This window comes from Cucurbita pepo, chromosome 19 (assembly GCF_057944985.1).
Source record: "Cucurbita pepo subsp. pepo isolate OVF chromosome 19, ASM5794498v1, whole genome shotgun sequence".
Classification (NCBI taxonomy): domain Eukaryota; kingdom Viridiplantae; phylum Streptophyta; class Magnoliopsida; order Cucurbitales; family Cucurbitaceae; genus Cucurbita; species Cucurbita pepo.
Window position 1 is genome coordinate 2,332,625 of NC_141816.1, and position 14,755 is coordinate 2,347,379.

At 37.8% G+C, this 14,755-nt stretch overlaps 2 protein-coding genes and 1 pseudogene across 2 annotated transcripts; 1 reads left to right on the plus strand and 2 right to left on the minus strand.

Annotated features, from left to right (window-relative positions):
• Positions 1–842: 842 nt before the first annotated feature.
• LOC147786597 (uncharacterized) lies at positions 843–2,450 on the plus strand. Its single transcript, XM_087120213.1, has 2 exons — positions 843–1,700; positions 2,253–2,450. The coding sequence occupies exons 1-2, from the start codon at positions 843–845 to the stop codon at positions 2,448–2,450; spliced, it is 1,056 nt and encodes a 351-aa protein (XP_086976339.1).
• Positions 2,451–6,364: 3,914 nt separating this feature from the next.
• Positions 6,365–6,760, minus strand: LOC147786598 (secreted RxLR effector protein 161 pseudogene; annotated as a pseudogene).
• Positions 6,761–10,408: 3,648 nt separating this feature from the next.
• LOC111781621 (peroxidase 51-like) lies at positions 10,409–12,288 on the minus strand. Its single transcript, XM_023662311.2, has 4 exons — positions 12,065–12,288; positions 11,783–11,983; positions 11,547–11,712; positions 10,409–10,879 (listed from the first exon to the last, which is right to left on the minus strand). The coding sequence occupies exons 1-4, from the start codon at positions 12,260–12,262 to the stop codon at positions 10,470–10,472; spliced, it is 975 nt and encodes a 324-aa protein (XP_023518079.2). The 5' UTR covers positions 12,263–12,288; the 3' UTR covers positions 10,409–10,469.
• Between the last annotated feature and the right edge of the window lie 2,467 nt (positions 12,289–14,755).

The following is a 14,755-nucleotide window of genomic DNA, read 5'->3' on the forward strand; positions in this document are numbered from 1 at the left end:
CGGGCTGAGCTTTTTCTGGGACTGTTGTGTACCGTCTGATCTGCCAAGATTGAAGACCGTCGTATGATTGTGGGACCTTTAATTTGACTCATCAGTCCAATACACCACTTAATGATAATTTAGTTTTTTATTTTTTATTTTTAATAAATAATATCAAAGGGGTCAAAATAATATTCTTTAAAAAATATAATATCAAAGTGGGGATGGAGACGAGGAATATATTCCTCATCCTCAACCCATTTATCTAATAAAGAAAAATCTCTCCTCACTTCCTTCCTCATTTCCGGTCTGTTAAAAGATTACGTGTTTAGATTTCTGTATTTGATTTAAATCTTCTGATGGTTAGGAGTCGATTTGTTTTTTATTTGATTTACTCTTGATTTGATTAGATTTTGTTTTGATTTGTTACCAGATTTTCTGATTTCTAGGTAGATTTTCTAGATATCTCTTTCTATTCTCTGTGTATATATAGAGCATTCTTGCTCTTCAAAATTCAATCATCTCATCAATTATTCAATCAATCCCTCTTTCACTTACAATTGGTATCAGAGCTATCTTCTTAAGGGATCTGTGAGATCAAGATGGAAGGAGAATCTAGTTTTTCCGCTGTTGCACCACCAATCTTCGATGGAGACAATTATCAAATGTGGGCAGTTCGTATGGAGACTTATTTGGAGGCCTTGGATCTTTGGGAAGCAGTAGAAGAGGATTATGAGGTCCCTCCACTCCCAGCAAATCCTACTGTAGCACAAATCAAATTACATAAGGAAAAGAAGACGAGGAAATCAAAGGCGAAAGCTTGCCTATTTGCCGCTGTATCTCAAATGATCTTCATGCGAATAATGTCCCTCAAAACAGCAAAGGAAATCTGGGATTATCTCAAGACCGAATATGAAGGAGATGAGAGGATTCGGGGAATGAAAGTCCTGAATTTGATCAGGGATTTCGAGTTGCAGAAGATGAAGGAGTCAGAGTCGATAAAAGAGTACTCTGACAGACTTCTCAGCATCGCCAACAAGGTGAGATTGCTTGGTTCTGTATTAAATGATTCCAGGATCGTTGAAAAGCTGCTAGTCACTGTTCCAGAGAAGTTTGAAGCCACCATTACTACTCTGGAGAACACCAAAGACTTGTCAAAGATTTCTCTTACAGAGCTCTTGAATGCTTTACAAGCACAAGAGCAAAGGAGGTCTATGAGGCAAGAAAGGGTGATTGAAGATGCCTTACCTGTTAAGCATCAGGACAGGTATAAAAACAAGAAAATTTTCAAAAACCAATCGACGTATGGAGATCCATCTGCAGATTATCAGAAGACAAAAGGAGGAGGTTTCAGAAAATCCTATCCACCTTGCCGCCATTGTGAGAAGAAAGGTCATCCACCATTCAAGTGTTGGAGAAGACCTGACGCCTTCTGCTCCAAATGCAATCAACTTGGACATGAAGCTGTGATCTGTAAAGCCAAAGATCAGGTGAAAGAAGTAGATGCAGAGGTAGTTGATCAAGAAGAGGAAGAAGAAGATCAATTGCTTGTGGCCACTTGTTTCTCAGGCAAAGAATCAAGCGAGAGTTGGTTGATTGATAGTGGGTGCACAAATCATATGATATATGACAAGGAGTTTTTTGAGGAATTAAGAGACACTAACGTCAAGAGAGTGAGGATTGGCAACGGTGAACACTTGGAAGTCAAAGGAAAAGGCACAGTAGCTATAACAAGTTATGAAGGTACAAAATTTATTCCAGATGTTTTATTTGTACCTAAAATTGATCAAAATCTCTTAAGTGTTGGTCAGTTACTTGATAAAGGCTATAAAGTGTTGTTTGAGAATAAACAGTGTTTTATCAAAGATGCTAGTGGCAAAGACTTGTTCAATGTCAAAATGAAAGGAAAAAGCTTTGCTCTAAATTCGATGGAGAAAGAGCAGATGGCCTTTATATCCAAAGCTAGTGCCACTGAGATTTGGCACAAAAGACTTGGGCACTTTCATCATCGAGGTTTGCTTCAGATGCAGTCAAAGAAGCTGGTGGAAGGACTCGCTGACATTAATGATGACATGCCTCCTTGCCGTGCTTGCAATTTTGGGAAGCAACATAGGCAACCCTTTCCTAAACAGGCATGGAGAGCCTCGAAAAAACTGCAGCTGGTTCATACTGATCTTTGTGGTCCTCAGCGAACACCATCATTAAATGGTAATCTTTATTACATTATTTTTATTGATGATCTAACAAGAATGTGTTGGATCTTCTTTATGAAGCAAAAGTCAGAGGTTGCGGGTGTATTTTGGAAACTCAAGGCCAGAGTCGAGAATGAAAGTGCATGCTTGACTCAGACTGTAAGATCAGATAATGGCAAGGAGTACACTTCAGAAACTTTTAACAGGTTTTGTGAAGAGGCTGGAATTGAACATCAGTTGACAGCTCCCCAAAAACGTTTTGGAAGATCCTTCTCATGAAGCATGCATCTCGTCATCTCCATTATGAATCTATTCCTCCTTTCACTGACGCCATTCTGTTGAGGAGTGTATGGTTACAAACCTTCTTTAAAGTTCCTTAAAGTATTTGGGTGTCTTTGCTTCACTTACATTCCACAGATCAAGCGTGATAAGCTTGACAAGAAGGCAGAAGCTGGCATATTTGTTGGGTATAGCACTATATCCAAAGCTTACAGAGTTTTTCAACCGCACACTAGTCGAGTTATTATGAGCTGAGATGTTCATTTTGCTGAAAATGAGCAATGGAATTGGGAAGAACTGACAAAGGTGAATCAGATTCCTAATGCACCAAACAATTTAACCTTTGGTAGCATGTTAGAAGAATCTGAAGATGAACGACAAGAAGAGTCTGAAGATGAACAACAAGATGATTTGGTTGATGATGCACCTGTGAGAGGTACAAGGTCACTATCTGATATTTATCAAAGGTGTAATGTAGCTATTTGTGAGCCTGCAGGGTTCCATGATGCAAAAAACAGCCAACATTGGATGGCTGCAATGCAGGAGGAGCTTTCGATGATCGAGAAAAACAAAACATGGAAGTTGGTTGATCGACCTCTAAACAGAAAGATAATTGGAGTAAAATGGGTATTCAGAACAAAGCTAAATCCTGATGGTTCAGTTAACAAATACAAAGCAAGACTTGTTGTGAAGGGATATGCACAAGTTTTTGGAGTTGACAATTCAGAAACATTTGCACCTGTTGCCAGGCTTGATACAGTAAGATTGTTGCTTGCTCTTGCTGCTCAAAAGAGTTGGAAAGTATTCCAGTTAGATGTTAAATCTGCATTCTTAAATGGAGTCTTGCAAGAAGAAATTTTTGTCGAGCAACCTGAAGGTTTTGTTAGCAGAGGCAATGAAGATAAAGTCTACTTGCTGAGAAGGGCTTTATATGGTCTTAAACAGGCTCCGCGAGCATGGTACAGTAAAATTGATGATCATTTGGTTGGTCTTGGCTTTCAGAAAAGTCAATCTGAACTCACACTGTATGTCAAGCATGAAGGTACAAATACTTTAGTCATTTCTCTTTATGTAGATGACTTATTAATTACAGGAAGCAATCCAAAGCAAATTAACAAGTTCAAACTGGAAATGAAAAAGATATTCGAAATGACAGACCTTGGTCTGATGTCATATTTCCTTGGCATTGAGATCAAGCAAACCCAAGATGAAGTGTTCATTTGTCAAAAAAAGTATGCAAAGGAGATACTAAAAAAATTTCAGATGGAGGATTGCAAAGCAATGAATACTCCTATGAATCAAAAGGAGAAGCTGGTCAAAGATGATGATTCTGCCAAAGTTATTGAAGCTGAGTTCCGGAGCTTGGTAGGGTGCCTGATGTACTTAACAACAACCAGACCTGATATCGTAAATGCTGTAAGTATTCTCTCCAGATTTATGCATTGTCCCAATGAGACTCACATGAAAGCTGCAAAGAGAGTTATCAGATACATCAAGGGGACCTGGAATTATGGAGTGAAGTTCTTAAAGCACAAGGAAATGAAGCTAATTGGTTTCTCTGACAGTGATTGGGGTGGCTCAATCGATGACATGAGGAGTACATCTGGTTACTGTTTTTGCCTCGGATCAGGCATGTTCTCTTGGTGCTCAAGAAAGCAAGAAACTGTAGCTCAATCCACTGCTGAGGCAGAATTGATAGCTGCAACCGCCGCAGTAAATCAAGCTCTCTGGTTAAGGAAAATTCTCGTGGATCTAAACTTGGAGCAAAAACACAGCACTGAGATACTAGTTGATAACCAAGCTGCTATTGCAATCTCCAATAATCCAGTTTTTCATGGAAAGACTAAGCATTTCAACATCAAGTTATTCTTTGTTCGAGAAGTTCAAAAGAGTGGTGATGTGACTCTTTGCTATTGCAAATCTGAAGATCAAATTGCAGATGTCCTTACCAAACCGCTGCCACTTAGCAAGTTTGAAGATTTCAGAAAAAAACTTGGAGTTTGCAGCATCTAAACCAGGAGGAGTGTTAAAAGATTACGTGTTTAGATTGCTGTATTTGATTTAAATCTTCTGATGGTTAGGAGTCGATTTGTTTTTTATTTGATTTACTCTTGATTTGATTAGATTTTGTTTTGATTTGTTACCAGATTTTCTGATTTCTAGGTAGATTTTCTAGATATCTCTTTCTATTCTCTGTGTATATATAGAGCATTCTTGCTCTTCAAAATTCAATCATCTCATCAATTATTCAATCAATCCCTCTTTCACTAACACGGTCTAAACTAGAAATCCCTGCCCTATTCGAGGCGGCTTAAATAAACATCTCTAACCTCAAATTGATGGTCATAAATATAATGAAATACACTCCATCGGTTTCAAACCCTCGCACTTGGAGTAAAGGGGTGCCAGGTGTCACGGTCATGCTCGTCCAGGGCATGTTGCCCATGGCCGCATGCCCATGACAAGCCAACCCTTGTCATGTCTTTTCATTCTAGTGTTTTTCCTTTTGTAATTCTAGGGCGTATGACGCCTCAAAAATATCATGTCTAGGCCTGCGAGACTTAAAATGGCTCATAATGTACTATAGGGGATACGACTAGTTGTCAACTTCTCCCTACCCAAGGTTATATATGCTAAGCGGTTGTTATCTTTCTCTTGCTTGCTTATATAACGTCTCTTTCCAAAATCTCTCTTTCTAAAATCTCTCTCTCTCCTCGTTTTCTAAAACCTTCTTTTAAAACCGAGGCTAGAGGCTCGATCGTATGTCGCTTGGCCGTAGGCGACGCAAGAACAAATTGGCTTAAGCTCACTTGTCGCTGGAAAGTGAGTGTCGCACAATCGCTAGTCCGCTGCCTTCGAAAGCGCGATTGTGTCACCAGGCATCGAACACTTAGAAATTCAAGAAAAAAAAAATGTTAGTCTTAAGACTCAGCCAACCTATGCACAAGGAGGAGCATTTAGGAGACGCCACATGTCACATTATAGAAAATCGTAGAAAATCGAGGAAAAACCTTATGCTCGCTGAGGCTCAAACGGTGGTCTGGAGAGCTATTACATTGAGGAGTCGTATGTGAGACTTATGCGTATGACCTCTCTTCACGTGAATTAAGGGTGAGTTTTTGCTCTTTTCGACCTCTTTTTTAGCTCTGATTTTAAGAATAAGCCTATTTAACTTGAATGAGGACAAGCAAGGCACACACTAAGAGAATGAACTCTTTATCCTTATAGTACGTGACTGTTGAGTTGGGTGGGCGAGTTAACACCCCTCGTCGCTGTTGTCTTTAGCCACAGCAGCACGTCGCCGGTGAGAACAAGAAGAAATAATAGAAGGCGTAAGGATGAAGACTGTGAATCTTGGTGCAAAAAACAGTGTATATGTTTCTCATTTGATTGGAGTATCTAAAACAAACCTAGACTTTAAAAATTGCCGAAGTGACCAATTAAACTTGCATCACTCCTCTCTAAACATGCTGAAATGACAAACTGAAATTATGCTACTCCACTTGACGTGGATGCGTCAAATTTTCTAACAGAAACAAAAAAATGCAATTGAAGGTGAAAATTATGATTAAACAAAATAAGAAAAACAGGAACAATCTCCTCCTAACACCGGCAGTATACTACCTTATTGTTTGAACTCCGATCTTCGAGCGTAGTTCCTCAAATTTCACCCACGTTAGAGACTTAGTGAAGATATCTCCAAGATGTTCCTCCACTCGGATGAAGTTAATCTTGATAAGTCTCCAATCTGCACACTCTCGGATGTAATGGAATCTAATCTCTATATACTTGCTCTGGTCGTGCAAAATTGGATTTTTGATCAGGGAGATCATAGATTTGTTGTCCACGTACAACATTGGTGGATCGCCTTCTCTTCCGATCAACTCCTCCATCAATCGCGCAAGTCAGATTCCCTATGTGGCCACCATCGTAGCGGCGATGTACTCTGCTTCGGAAGAAGACAGAGCAACTACCTTTTGTTTAGTTGATTGCCAGCAAATCGCTCTGCCTGGGAGGAAGTAAATCATCACACTGGTGCTCTTACGATCATTAACGTCACCAGGCATGTCACTATCATTGTAGCCAACCAGTTCAAGCTTCTTCCTTCCTCTCCCTGCACAGTATCTCACACCCCAGCCACTGGTTCTGGGCACATAACGTGGGATGTGCTTGACTGCTACAAGATGCTCCTCCCTTGGTGCTCCCATAAACCTACTCACGTATCCAACAGAATAGGCGAGGTCAGGGCGTGTGTTTACCAGATAGCCCAGACTCCCGACGATGCTGCGGTAATTAGTGGCGTCGACCATCGGCGTAGTGCTGACCTTCCTTAGCTAGAGTTGGGCCTCCATTGGCGTTCTTATAGGGTTACTGTCCGCCAGCCCAACTGTGTCCAACAGCTTCTTCGCGTACGCACCTTGACAAATGGTGATGCCGACAGTACTCTGCTGCACTTCGATGCCGAGGTAGTAGCTGAGCGCGCGAGATCGCTCATCTTGAAGATCGTTGACATCTCCCTCTTGAATCTTCCAAAAACTTCCATGTCGCCTCCAATGATTATGAGATCGTCGACGTACACTCCCACGATCCGTCGTTGCTCGCTGTAGCCGCGCGTGTATACGCCATGCTCAGAGGCACAACGCTTGAACTTGAGCGTCAGCAGGGTACTGTCGAGCTTCGCGTTCCAGGCACATGGTGCTTGTCGAAGCCCGTAGAAAGTTTTTGAAGTTTTTTAGGATACATACTACTATAAACTAGTCTAAAAACTTCTTCAAATATCTAGTTCATAAAATTATACAAGTTGTAGGCATTAATGAGTCAAAAGACCTCACAATCACCCATAAGAATCATGTTGAAATGTAAGGAGTTTTTCAACATATTGTTCTTCTTGGTTCATAACCTTTGTTTCTAGAAGCCTACCTTTTCTCCATTGTTGCCTTAATTAGTTCCTAATATTCAATAAATTGACACATGGGCCAATCATTTCTTCTTAACATCACCACTAATGTACTCAAATCTACTCCATCATTCTATCTATAATTGTAAGAACTTGAAGTAAGTTTATGACTCAATCAGATGTTGATACGAATGTTAAGAAAACTCAAATACTTAATTCAATCTTAATTCACAACTTTTCCACCTCTAAGATAACTGTGAGGGTAATGAAATTATCCGTGAGGCTAGTAAATATTTTGAGGGATAACATTGTTTGGTATATGGTTTTGGACTAAAGACCTTGGTCTACGGTTTTGAGTTCTTGGTTATAGGAACATTTCGATCATTTTATACATATAATTGATTTAGCTCCTTGACATATTCTAATAACTACCCAATTTTATGCATGTCGTTATCATGTTATATTAAGCCTTTTATTAAAATTTCATGAGGAGGGGAGACCATTTAGTGAGCTATTTTAAAGTTGCTAAAATCTCGAGTCACTCTTTCCATGTTCATACCAATACTATGATTTCATAGTTACGTACTCCATAGACGGAACTTTTTTTTCGATACTACCACTCTTGATATGTATAGTAGCCTATAGGATCTTACGGACTACCAAGCTTCTCTGTTCATAACATTACATTATTTTCTATGTTTTGAGACATCTAGTTTAAATATCTAACTCTCCTCAACAACATCATTTTTATGCATATATTAGTGTTTAGTCGTCTATTACTTTTCATTACATTGTAACTCCATGATAACAATACAAATCTTGCTAATCTTAACATGTTCTGAATCATTAATATATTATATAGTACTCATGTTCCAAGCATAGCATAACATATAAACATCACTTATTATCTTTTATAAGGCATACTTGACGGTGAAGAAGTCGTTCGCTGTAAGGTCATGGAAACAATTTGAGTCTACATCCTAGGCTAGTCTATAGAATCTATAAGCCTAGAGTTCTTATATTAACTATAAAGATCTTATTTTTTCTAATAAAATAGAGATGCCACTACATGCATATGCCTAATATGTGCGGGAAAGTATCTAAAATCATTTCATAAAGGATGTCATGGACTTAAACGTTCGTAATAAATTCATTTAAAACAATACGGTTCTCATCAACATAATGAAAAAATAAGTAACATGAATTTAAATAAAATAAAATAAAATAAAATAGCACGCTGATGTAACCTAAGGGCTACTAAACCAAATATGAATATAACTATCCCAACTTCACTTCCATGACCTTTACAACGACACCGTCATCTGTACATGGGTGTCTTACCTTTACAAAAAAAAAAAAAAAAAAAACAAAAAAAACAAACAAACATGGCTTGAGTATTTAAACATACTCCGTAAATAGTCCCACTATTGGGGTTGAAAAATACATTCATATGCAATCATGATGGAACCTATCCTTTCATAAAATATCATGGTCATGGTCTCTACTTTCTAGTTTAGGTAGAATTAGATGTAAAGTGCATATCTTGGTCTGACATACACTCTAAGAATGGAGCTTAAAGTTATTCCTTGAAATCTAAGTTTACCTTAGGAGTCACACAATCCTAATTTAGAATTCTTCGGTAAAAATTAACTCATCTAATTGCATGCCATACTAACCTTAAATGTCTCAAAAAGTGTCAAATATGACTCCCAAAGAGTAAAAAAGTTATAGGAAAGAGTCTGAACACATCAAGCCCAAGTCAGATCAGCTGAGAAGTTATGCTAGGGCCAATTGACTCCGAACCACTAAAGTGAGATGAAACAAAGCAATTGTTGTGACTCAGTAAGCCAATGAACCTCCCTTCTATATTGGAGTCTAACTCCCACTTTCTCAATCTAAAAGATCTTGGACAATTCTATGTTTCTTTCAATTTTTTATTTTTACGTCATGTATGATAAGTATGATTGATATGTCATACACACTGTCTCATAAGAAAGTTGTTTCATGAAAAGTACGAAAGTATGATGTTCTAACAAACCAAATCTAGGATTTTGATCATGATTCATAATTCGATTTCGGCACTTGATGGCTCTGACATTTTTCGCCATCCTTCACAACATGGTCATGTTACTTGTTGTTTCTAAGAGTGAATACTATCACAACAAACTAACACGAGTCCTTTTAGTATGTTTTATCTTCACTCACATACATCCTAGGAAATTTTTCCGAAGGTACTTAACATAGAATTGCTTAAAGTGAAACATACTTAATTTTGGAATTCTTACGATTGAGCCACTGACAAGGAATGTGCATGTGTAACTTTTAGTTCTTTTAAGTCTTTCTTAGTCAATCTATCCTCAGGATCGCTTTCATTTGGATGTGATTTTGACTCATTGATGTACCTTCCTTCTACTCAAGTGTCACATATGTATATCATAACCATGTAGCATGATTTAAAATGAGGGACCTCATGCATGTTGCATGTCATGAGCACGGGATACTTCTGAAGTATGTTTTATACTAAAGCATACACCATGATATGATACGTGCTCCTTTCTTTTTGTTGGTTTTTAGTAGCGTGAGCGTACACTAGCCCGCAGTCAAGTTTATGAGGTATATATAGGAGCCCATCTGGTGGATTCATGCGCACGTGCGTGAACTGTAAGTAAAAAAAATATATTATAATCCAACCCGGCTCAAAAAAAGAAAGTAAAACTCAAAGAATAGGCCGAAAAAAAAGTCTTGAAACATGTTGCATTTGAGTACGGATTTAATTTTATTACACTCACATGTTTGACATTGTATCTTACTTTAAAGTTAACAAATCTCAAAATAAGTAAACTATGCATCCCATTTAAGAATTAAAATTATAGAATCCAAAATATTTAAAAAATTGACACCTTCAAAGTTGATACTTTTTTACAAAAGTACACAAATCGTCGGAACACGACAGGGTTGATCAAAGAATGAAAATCAAATCGAATCGAATGACATTAGAAACATGAAATGATTTGAGGCATTTTTTAAAAATGCCCATCTCTCTCTCTCTTTTGAACTTCCTTTTATTCCAATCAATCTTGATAACAATAGAATTGCAAAGTGCGTTGATAATCAAGTTTGCTTCAAGGGTTGAAAGCACCGCAGTCAGTGCGAATGTTGCCATCGGATCCGGTCTTGACACCCACACGACCCAACTTGGTCATGGCAGTAACGAAGGCAGTGTAGAAGGTTTGTCCACTATGAGCCCAAACCTTGACAGTGGGTCTCGACCTTGTGTCACTGAAGAGCACTTGGTCGGAAGTGAAGAGGCCCATTCCTTGCTGCAGATTCTTGAAGTACATATTGTCGAACCTTGTGGGTGTGTTTGGGTCCATGTTTATGGCTATCCTTGGATCCACGTCTCTTGGGCACATCTCTTGAAGCCTGCTTGCGTAGGTTGGGTTCAGCGTTGGATCCACTGGATTTGTACGGCTGAAATTGTATATTCTGTTTGCCAATTTGCTGCAGTGGGAGAATCCGACCGTGTGCGCAGCTGCATCACAGTAACTTTCGGTTAGAAATCACGAATCTCTATAATGATATGATATTGTCCCCTTCGAGCATAAACAAAAAGACCTCGTACTAATAGAGATGTATTTCTTCCTTATAAACCCATGATCATTCCGTTCTGTGATATCCCACATTGGTTGAAGAGGAGAACGAAAAGCTTTAAGGAAAAGCCCAAGAGAGAAAACCCAAAAAGAACAATATCTGCTAGCGGTGGGCTTGGGTCGTGACACCTCCCCTCGAACAAAGTACACCATAGAGTCTCCCATGAACAACCTCTCCTTAATTGAGGCTCGACTACTTTCTTTGGAGCCCTCGAACAACGTACACTATTTGTTCGACGCTTGAGTCACTTTTGACTACACTTTCGAGGGACCCAACTTCTTTGTTCGACATTTGAGGATTCTATTGACATAATTAAATTAAGAGCATGACTCTGATACTATGTTAGGAATCACAGACCTTCCACAATGATATGATATTGTTTACTTTGAGCATAAACTCTCGTACTAATGGTTTTCTCAAAAGACCTCATTACTAATGGAGATGTTAAACGTACGATCATTCCCTTAATTAGTCACTTTCAACTTGATGGGCCGAACTCGGTTTAGAATTGAAATGGAATAATAATGATTAGGGAAGGAAATGGATACCAGAGAGAGCAATCATGTCAGTCTGGGAAAGGCCATTGGCAGCAAACATGGCATTGAGCTGATTGAGATTAAAGCTTGGCTTAGGCAATTTGCCTTCCACATCTGAAGCCCTTGAAACAAGCCCATCCTTTCTCCCTAGCTCCACTGCATATGATGGTCCTCGAGCCTGTAATCCAATAGTTAAATCCTATTCATCTTTATTTATCAATAATATCATAATCGTTAAGAGTACAAACCAATGAAATGACATCTCGAGTAGCCATCACGAGAATATCGGCACACGACACTTTATTTCTACATTCTGGCACAGCGTCCACAGCAGCTTTCGCTTTAATCACCGTATCAAATCCATCTCCTGCTAATGAAAGGTTATCAGGATGATCCTTCTCCACTGTATTACCTCCGTCCGAACCAATCATTACTGACGCATCACATCCCTACATCAATCAAACCAAGTTTTTCAGTTCATAGAATTAATTACTAGCTAACTTAGACAGTTAGAGAATAAATTTAATTACTTGAACAAAACAGTCGTGAAAGAAGAGGCGTAGGGTGGCGGGAACAGTAACAAACGTTTGTCGGAACTTCTTCGTGACAGCATTTCGAACTATGCTCTCAACGTTAGGACAAACATCAGCATAAAAATCTTGCCGAAGCTGGGCCATAGACGTCGGAACAACGGCGAACAACGATGTCAAAACAATAACCACAACCATAACAAAGGTTCTCAAACTATTTCTTCCCATTTTCTCGCTTTGTTTTGAAAATGCCTCCTCTGTTTTTCCGTGTTTATTCCAATTCGAAGAAAGAAAACACATATATATACCAATCAGGTGGGTTTTTATTTTAAATATTGAATTTTATAGAAACTCAAACTCCAATCATATAGTCATCTAATTAATTATAATAATAATTGAGTGAGCAAAACAAATTTAGTGTTCTTATATTAAATAATTCAAAGGGTTTGACTTTCAATACGCCAAAGTCAACCAATGGCTTGATAATATCGTGCAAAATATTAATCCCTTTTAATTAGCAACTAGTTATATTTTAATATAATTAAACTAATTTAGATTTTCCACTCATACTTCTCTCTCAAAATTTATATATATATTTTAAAAAGTCATAATATTTCTTAGAGATTATTAGTTTAATGACAGTGATTTATCAATAATTAACTAAATTCAAATAATGTTTTTAAATCCGACGTGGCTAGCAATTAACATGTGATAATGATAATCACTATCATTAAGATGGTTTTGACCTAATCATTTTGACTTTATTTTATTCTTGACTTCATTAATTTTTATTATATACCTATAATAAATGTATCATTTCTAGAATTATATTTAGGATGCAGTTGGATTGGATTGCCTTTTCACGTGTATTTAATTTTAATATTTGTAGTGTTTGGCAACCACTTAGAATGACTTATTAAAAAATGAATGTGAGAAATAAGTTATTGAAACTGAAATATTTGAATCCAAATTTTAAGAATAGCGTTTTTAAATACTCATTCAGAATTCTTCCTAAATTTTTATGGTAAAGAAAATGACCAAAATACCCTCCTACTATTTTCATTTTCTCGTGGTAGTCACCCACCACTAATAGTCACTTGCAATTGCTGCTACCTAACCATTATTGATTGCGTCAAAGGAAACTATCACTAACAACTGTCGTTATTCGTTGACATTGACCACTAGATTTTGCCATTTTCCACGAAACGACCATTGACACCTCACCATCACCCATCGCCATTCTATCGTGAAAGACCTAAGAACTCCATCAACTACATCTCAGACTTTCTTGATTTGTTCTAACGGCCTGAATTAGAGATTGTAGTCTTTATTGTGATTGCTATCATGTTAGATGCTAACGAAACCACTTACTCTAACACGTAATCTCTTGGTGCTTCTCTCTTTCTTTCAAAGGGAATCATGAGCGAGATCAGGCTCTATTAGAGTCCTTCCTTTCTCATGGTGCAACAAAAATCTATGTTGCACAAACATGCATCAGTTATGAACATAGGCACTAAGTGACACTAACTCGCTGCTTTATACATTTATTTTCATACCTAGTCGTGGCAAAGCGTTTCCTTGAGTGAAGCTATAGAGAATCCCCATGACTCTATCTAGAGAAGTCTATACGACTTATCAACCTAAACCTCTGGTACTAATCTGTAATGACTTACTTTTCAATAGACTCGATCTAAGGACCTTTATATACCGATGTACAAGGTTAAAATGACTCGATAATAAAAATCATTTTAATTTAAAGGACACAGAGGAATACAATATTAATATGAAATACACACAAGTTTCATAAGATTATCAATTAAAAACGATTTTGCGGGAGTTAGTTTACAAAAAAAGATATCACAATAGTCAAATAAAAAACCAAAAGACATGAAAGACTGTACAACTTAAATCTAGTCGTCCCCTATAACAGCACAACTTTACAACACTCTCATTATCAACGGTTGCATCACATAATCAATCTGAAAAATAAATAAAAAAATCAATTAGTTACCATGTGGCTAGGTCAACTTTTTGGGACTCTAAGTTATGTAGCTCTAGACGGGCTTTGGTAAGGTATTGCACCCTTTAGCTCTCAATAACATGAGTTTTGACCTATTCTATATCCACATTGAAATGTTGACCCTACACCATAACATCATCTATACATTGTGTGGTTCTTAGGGTGTATGAAACGTTCAACCTTAAACTGACTTAAATTACTTAGTAGGACATTATGCAACAAATAAATGATACTAATCTACTAAAATAGATTCGTTAGTGACTCTTTATAGGCCACATAATGTCATCATAATTTTGGAGGGGCAACCCTCATGCCTGCCCAAGTGTTATGGTTATACTTCTTCAACCGTGCCACATCATGACTTTGACACGCTTCATGACAAATCTTAAGGAGAACTCAAGCCCTATTTCCATTTTTCACTCTAATTTGTGACTTCGTCGGATCTTAAGCGAGATTCACCTTTGCCAATTGAACAAAATTTTCCTTTGCCAATTAATGGTAAAAAAACTCATTCAACCAAACCAATTGTTTGGTTCAATTGAATCGATCATGTCATCGTCACCTATATCTCGCTGAACAAGATTTGAGGGACTCTCTTCTCCGGCAACTTGTTCAACTGCCGGTTCTCATGATTTTGAGCTTGATTTCTTCACCAATATTGTAGATCTCTG

What these genes read in the sequence shown, in the direction of transcription:
- LOC111781621 (XM_023662311.2), bottom strand. Translation starts at nt 12,262, where the DNA reads ATGGTTGTGGTTATTGTTTTGACATCGTTGTTCGCCGTTGTTCCGACG. An exon ending in TTCACGACTGTTTTGTTCAA is followed by an intron (nt 11,984 to 12,064) that starts GTAATTAAATTT and finishes TGATTGATGTAG; the next exon opens with GGATGTGATGCGTCAGTAAT. An exon ending in TGACATGATTGCTCTCTCTG is followed by an intron (nt 10,880 to 11,546) that starts GTATCCATTTCC and finishes ACTGTGATGCAG; the next exon opens with CTGCGCACACGGTCGGATTC.
- LOC147786597 (XM_087120213.1), top strand. Translation starts at nt 843, where the DNA reads ATGTCCCTCAAAACAGCAAAGGAAATCTGGGATTATCTCAAGACCGAA. An exon ending in AAGTCAAAGGAAAAGGCACA is followed by an intron (nt 1,701 to 2,252) that starts GTAGCTATAACA and finishes TTCTTTATGAAG; the next exon opens with CAAAAGTCAGAGGTTGCGGG.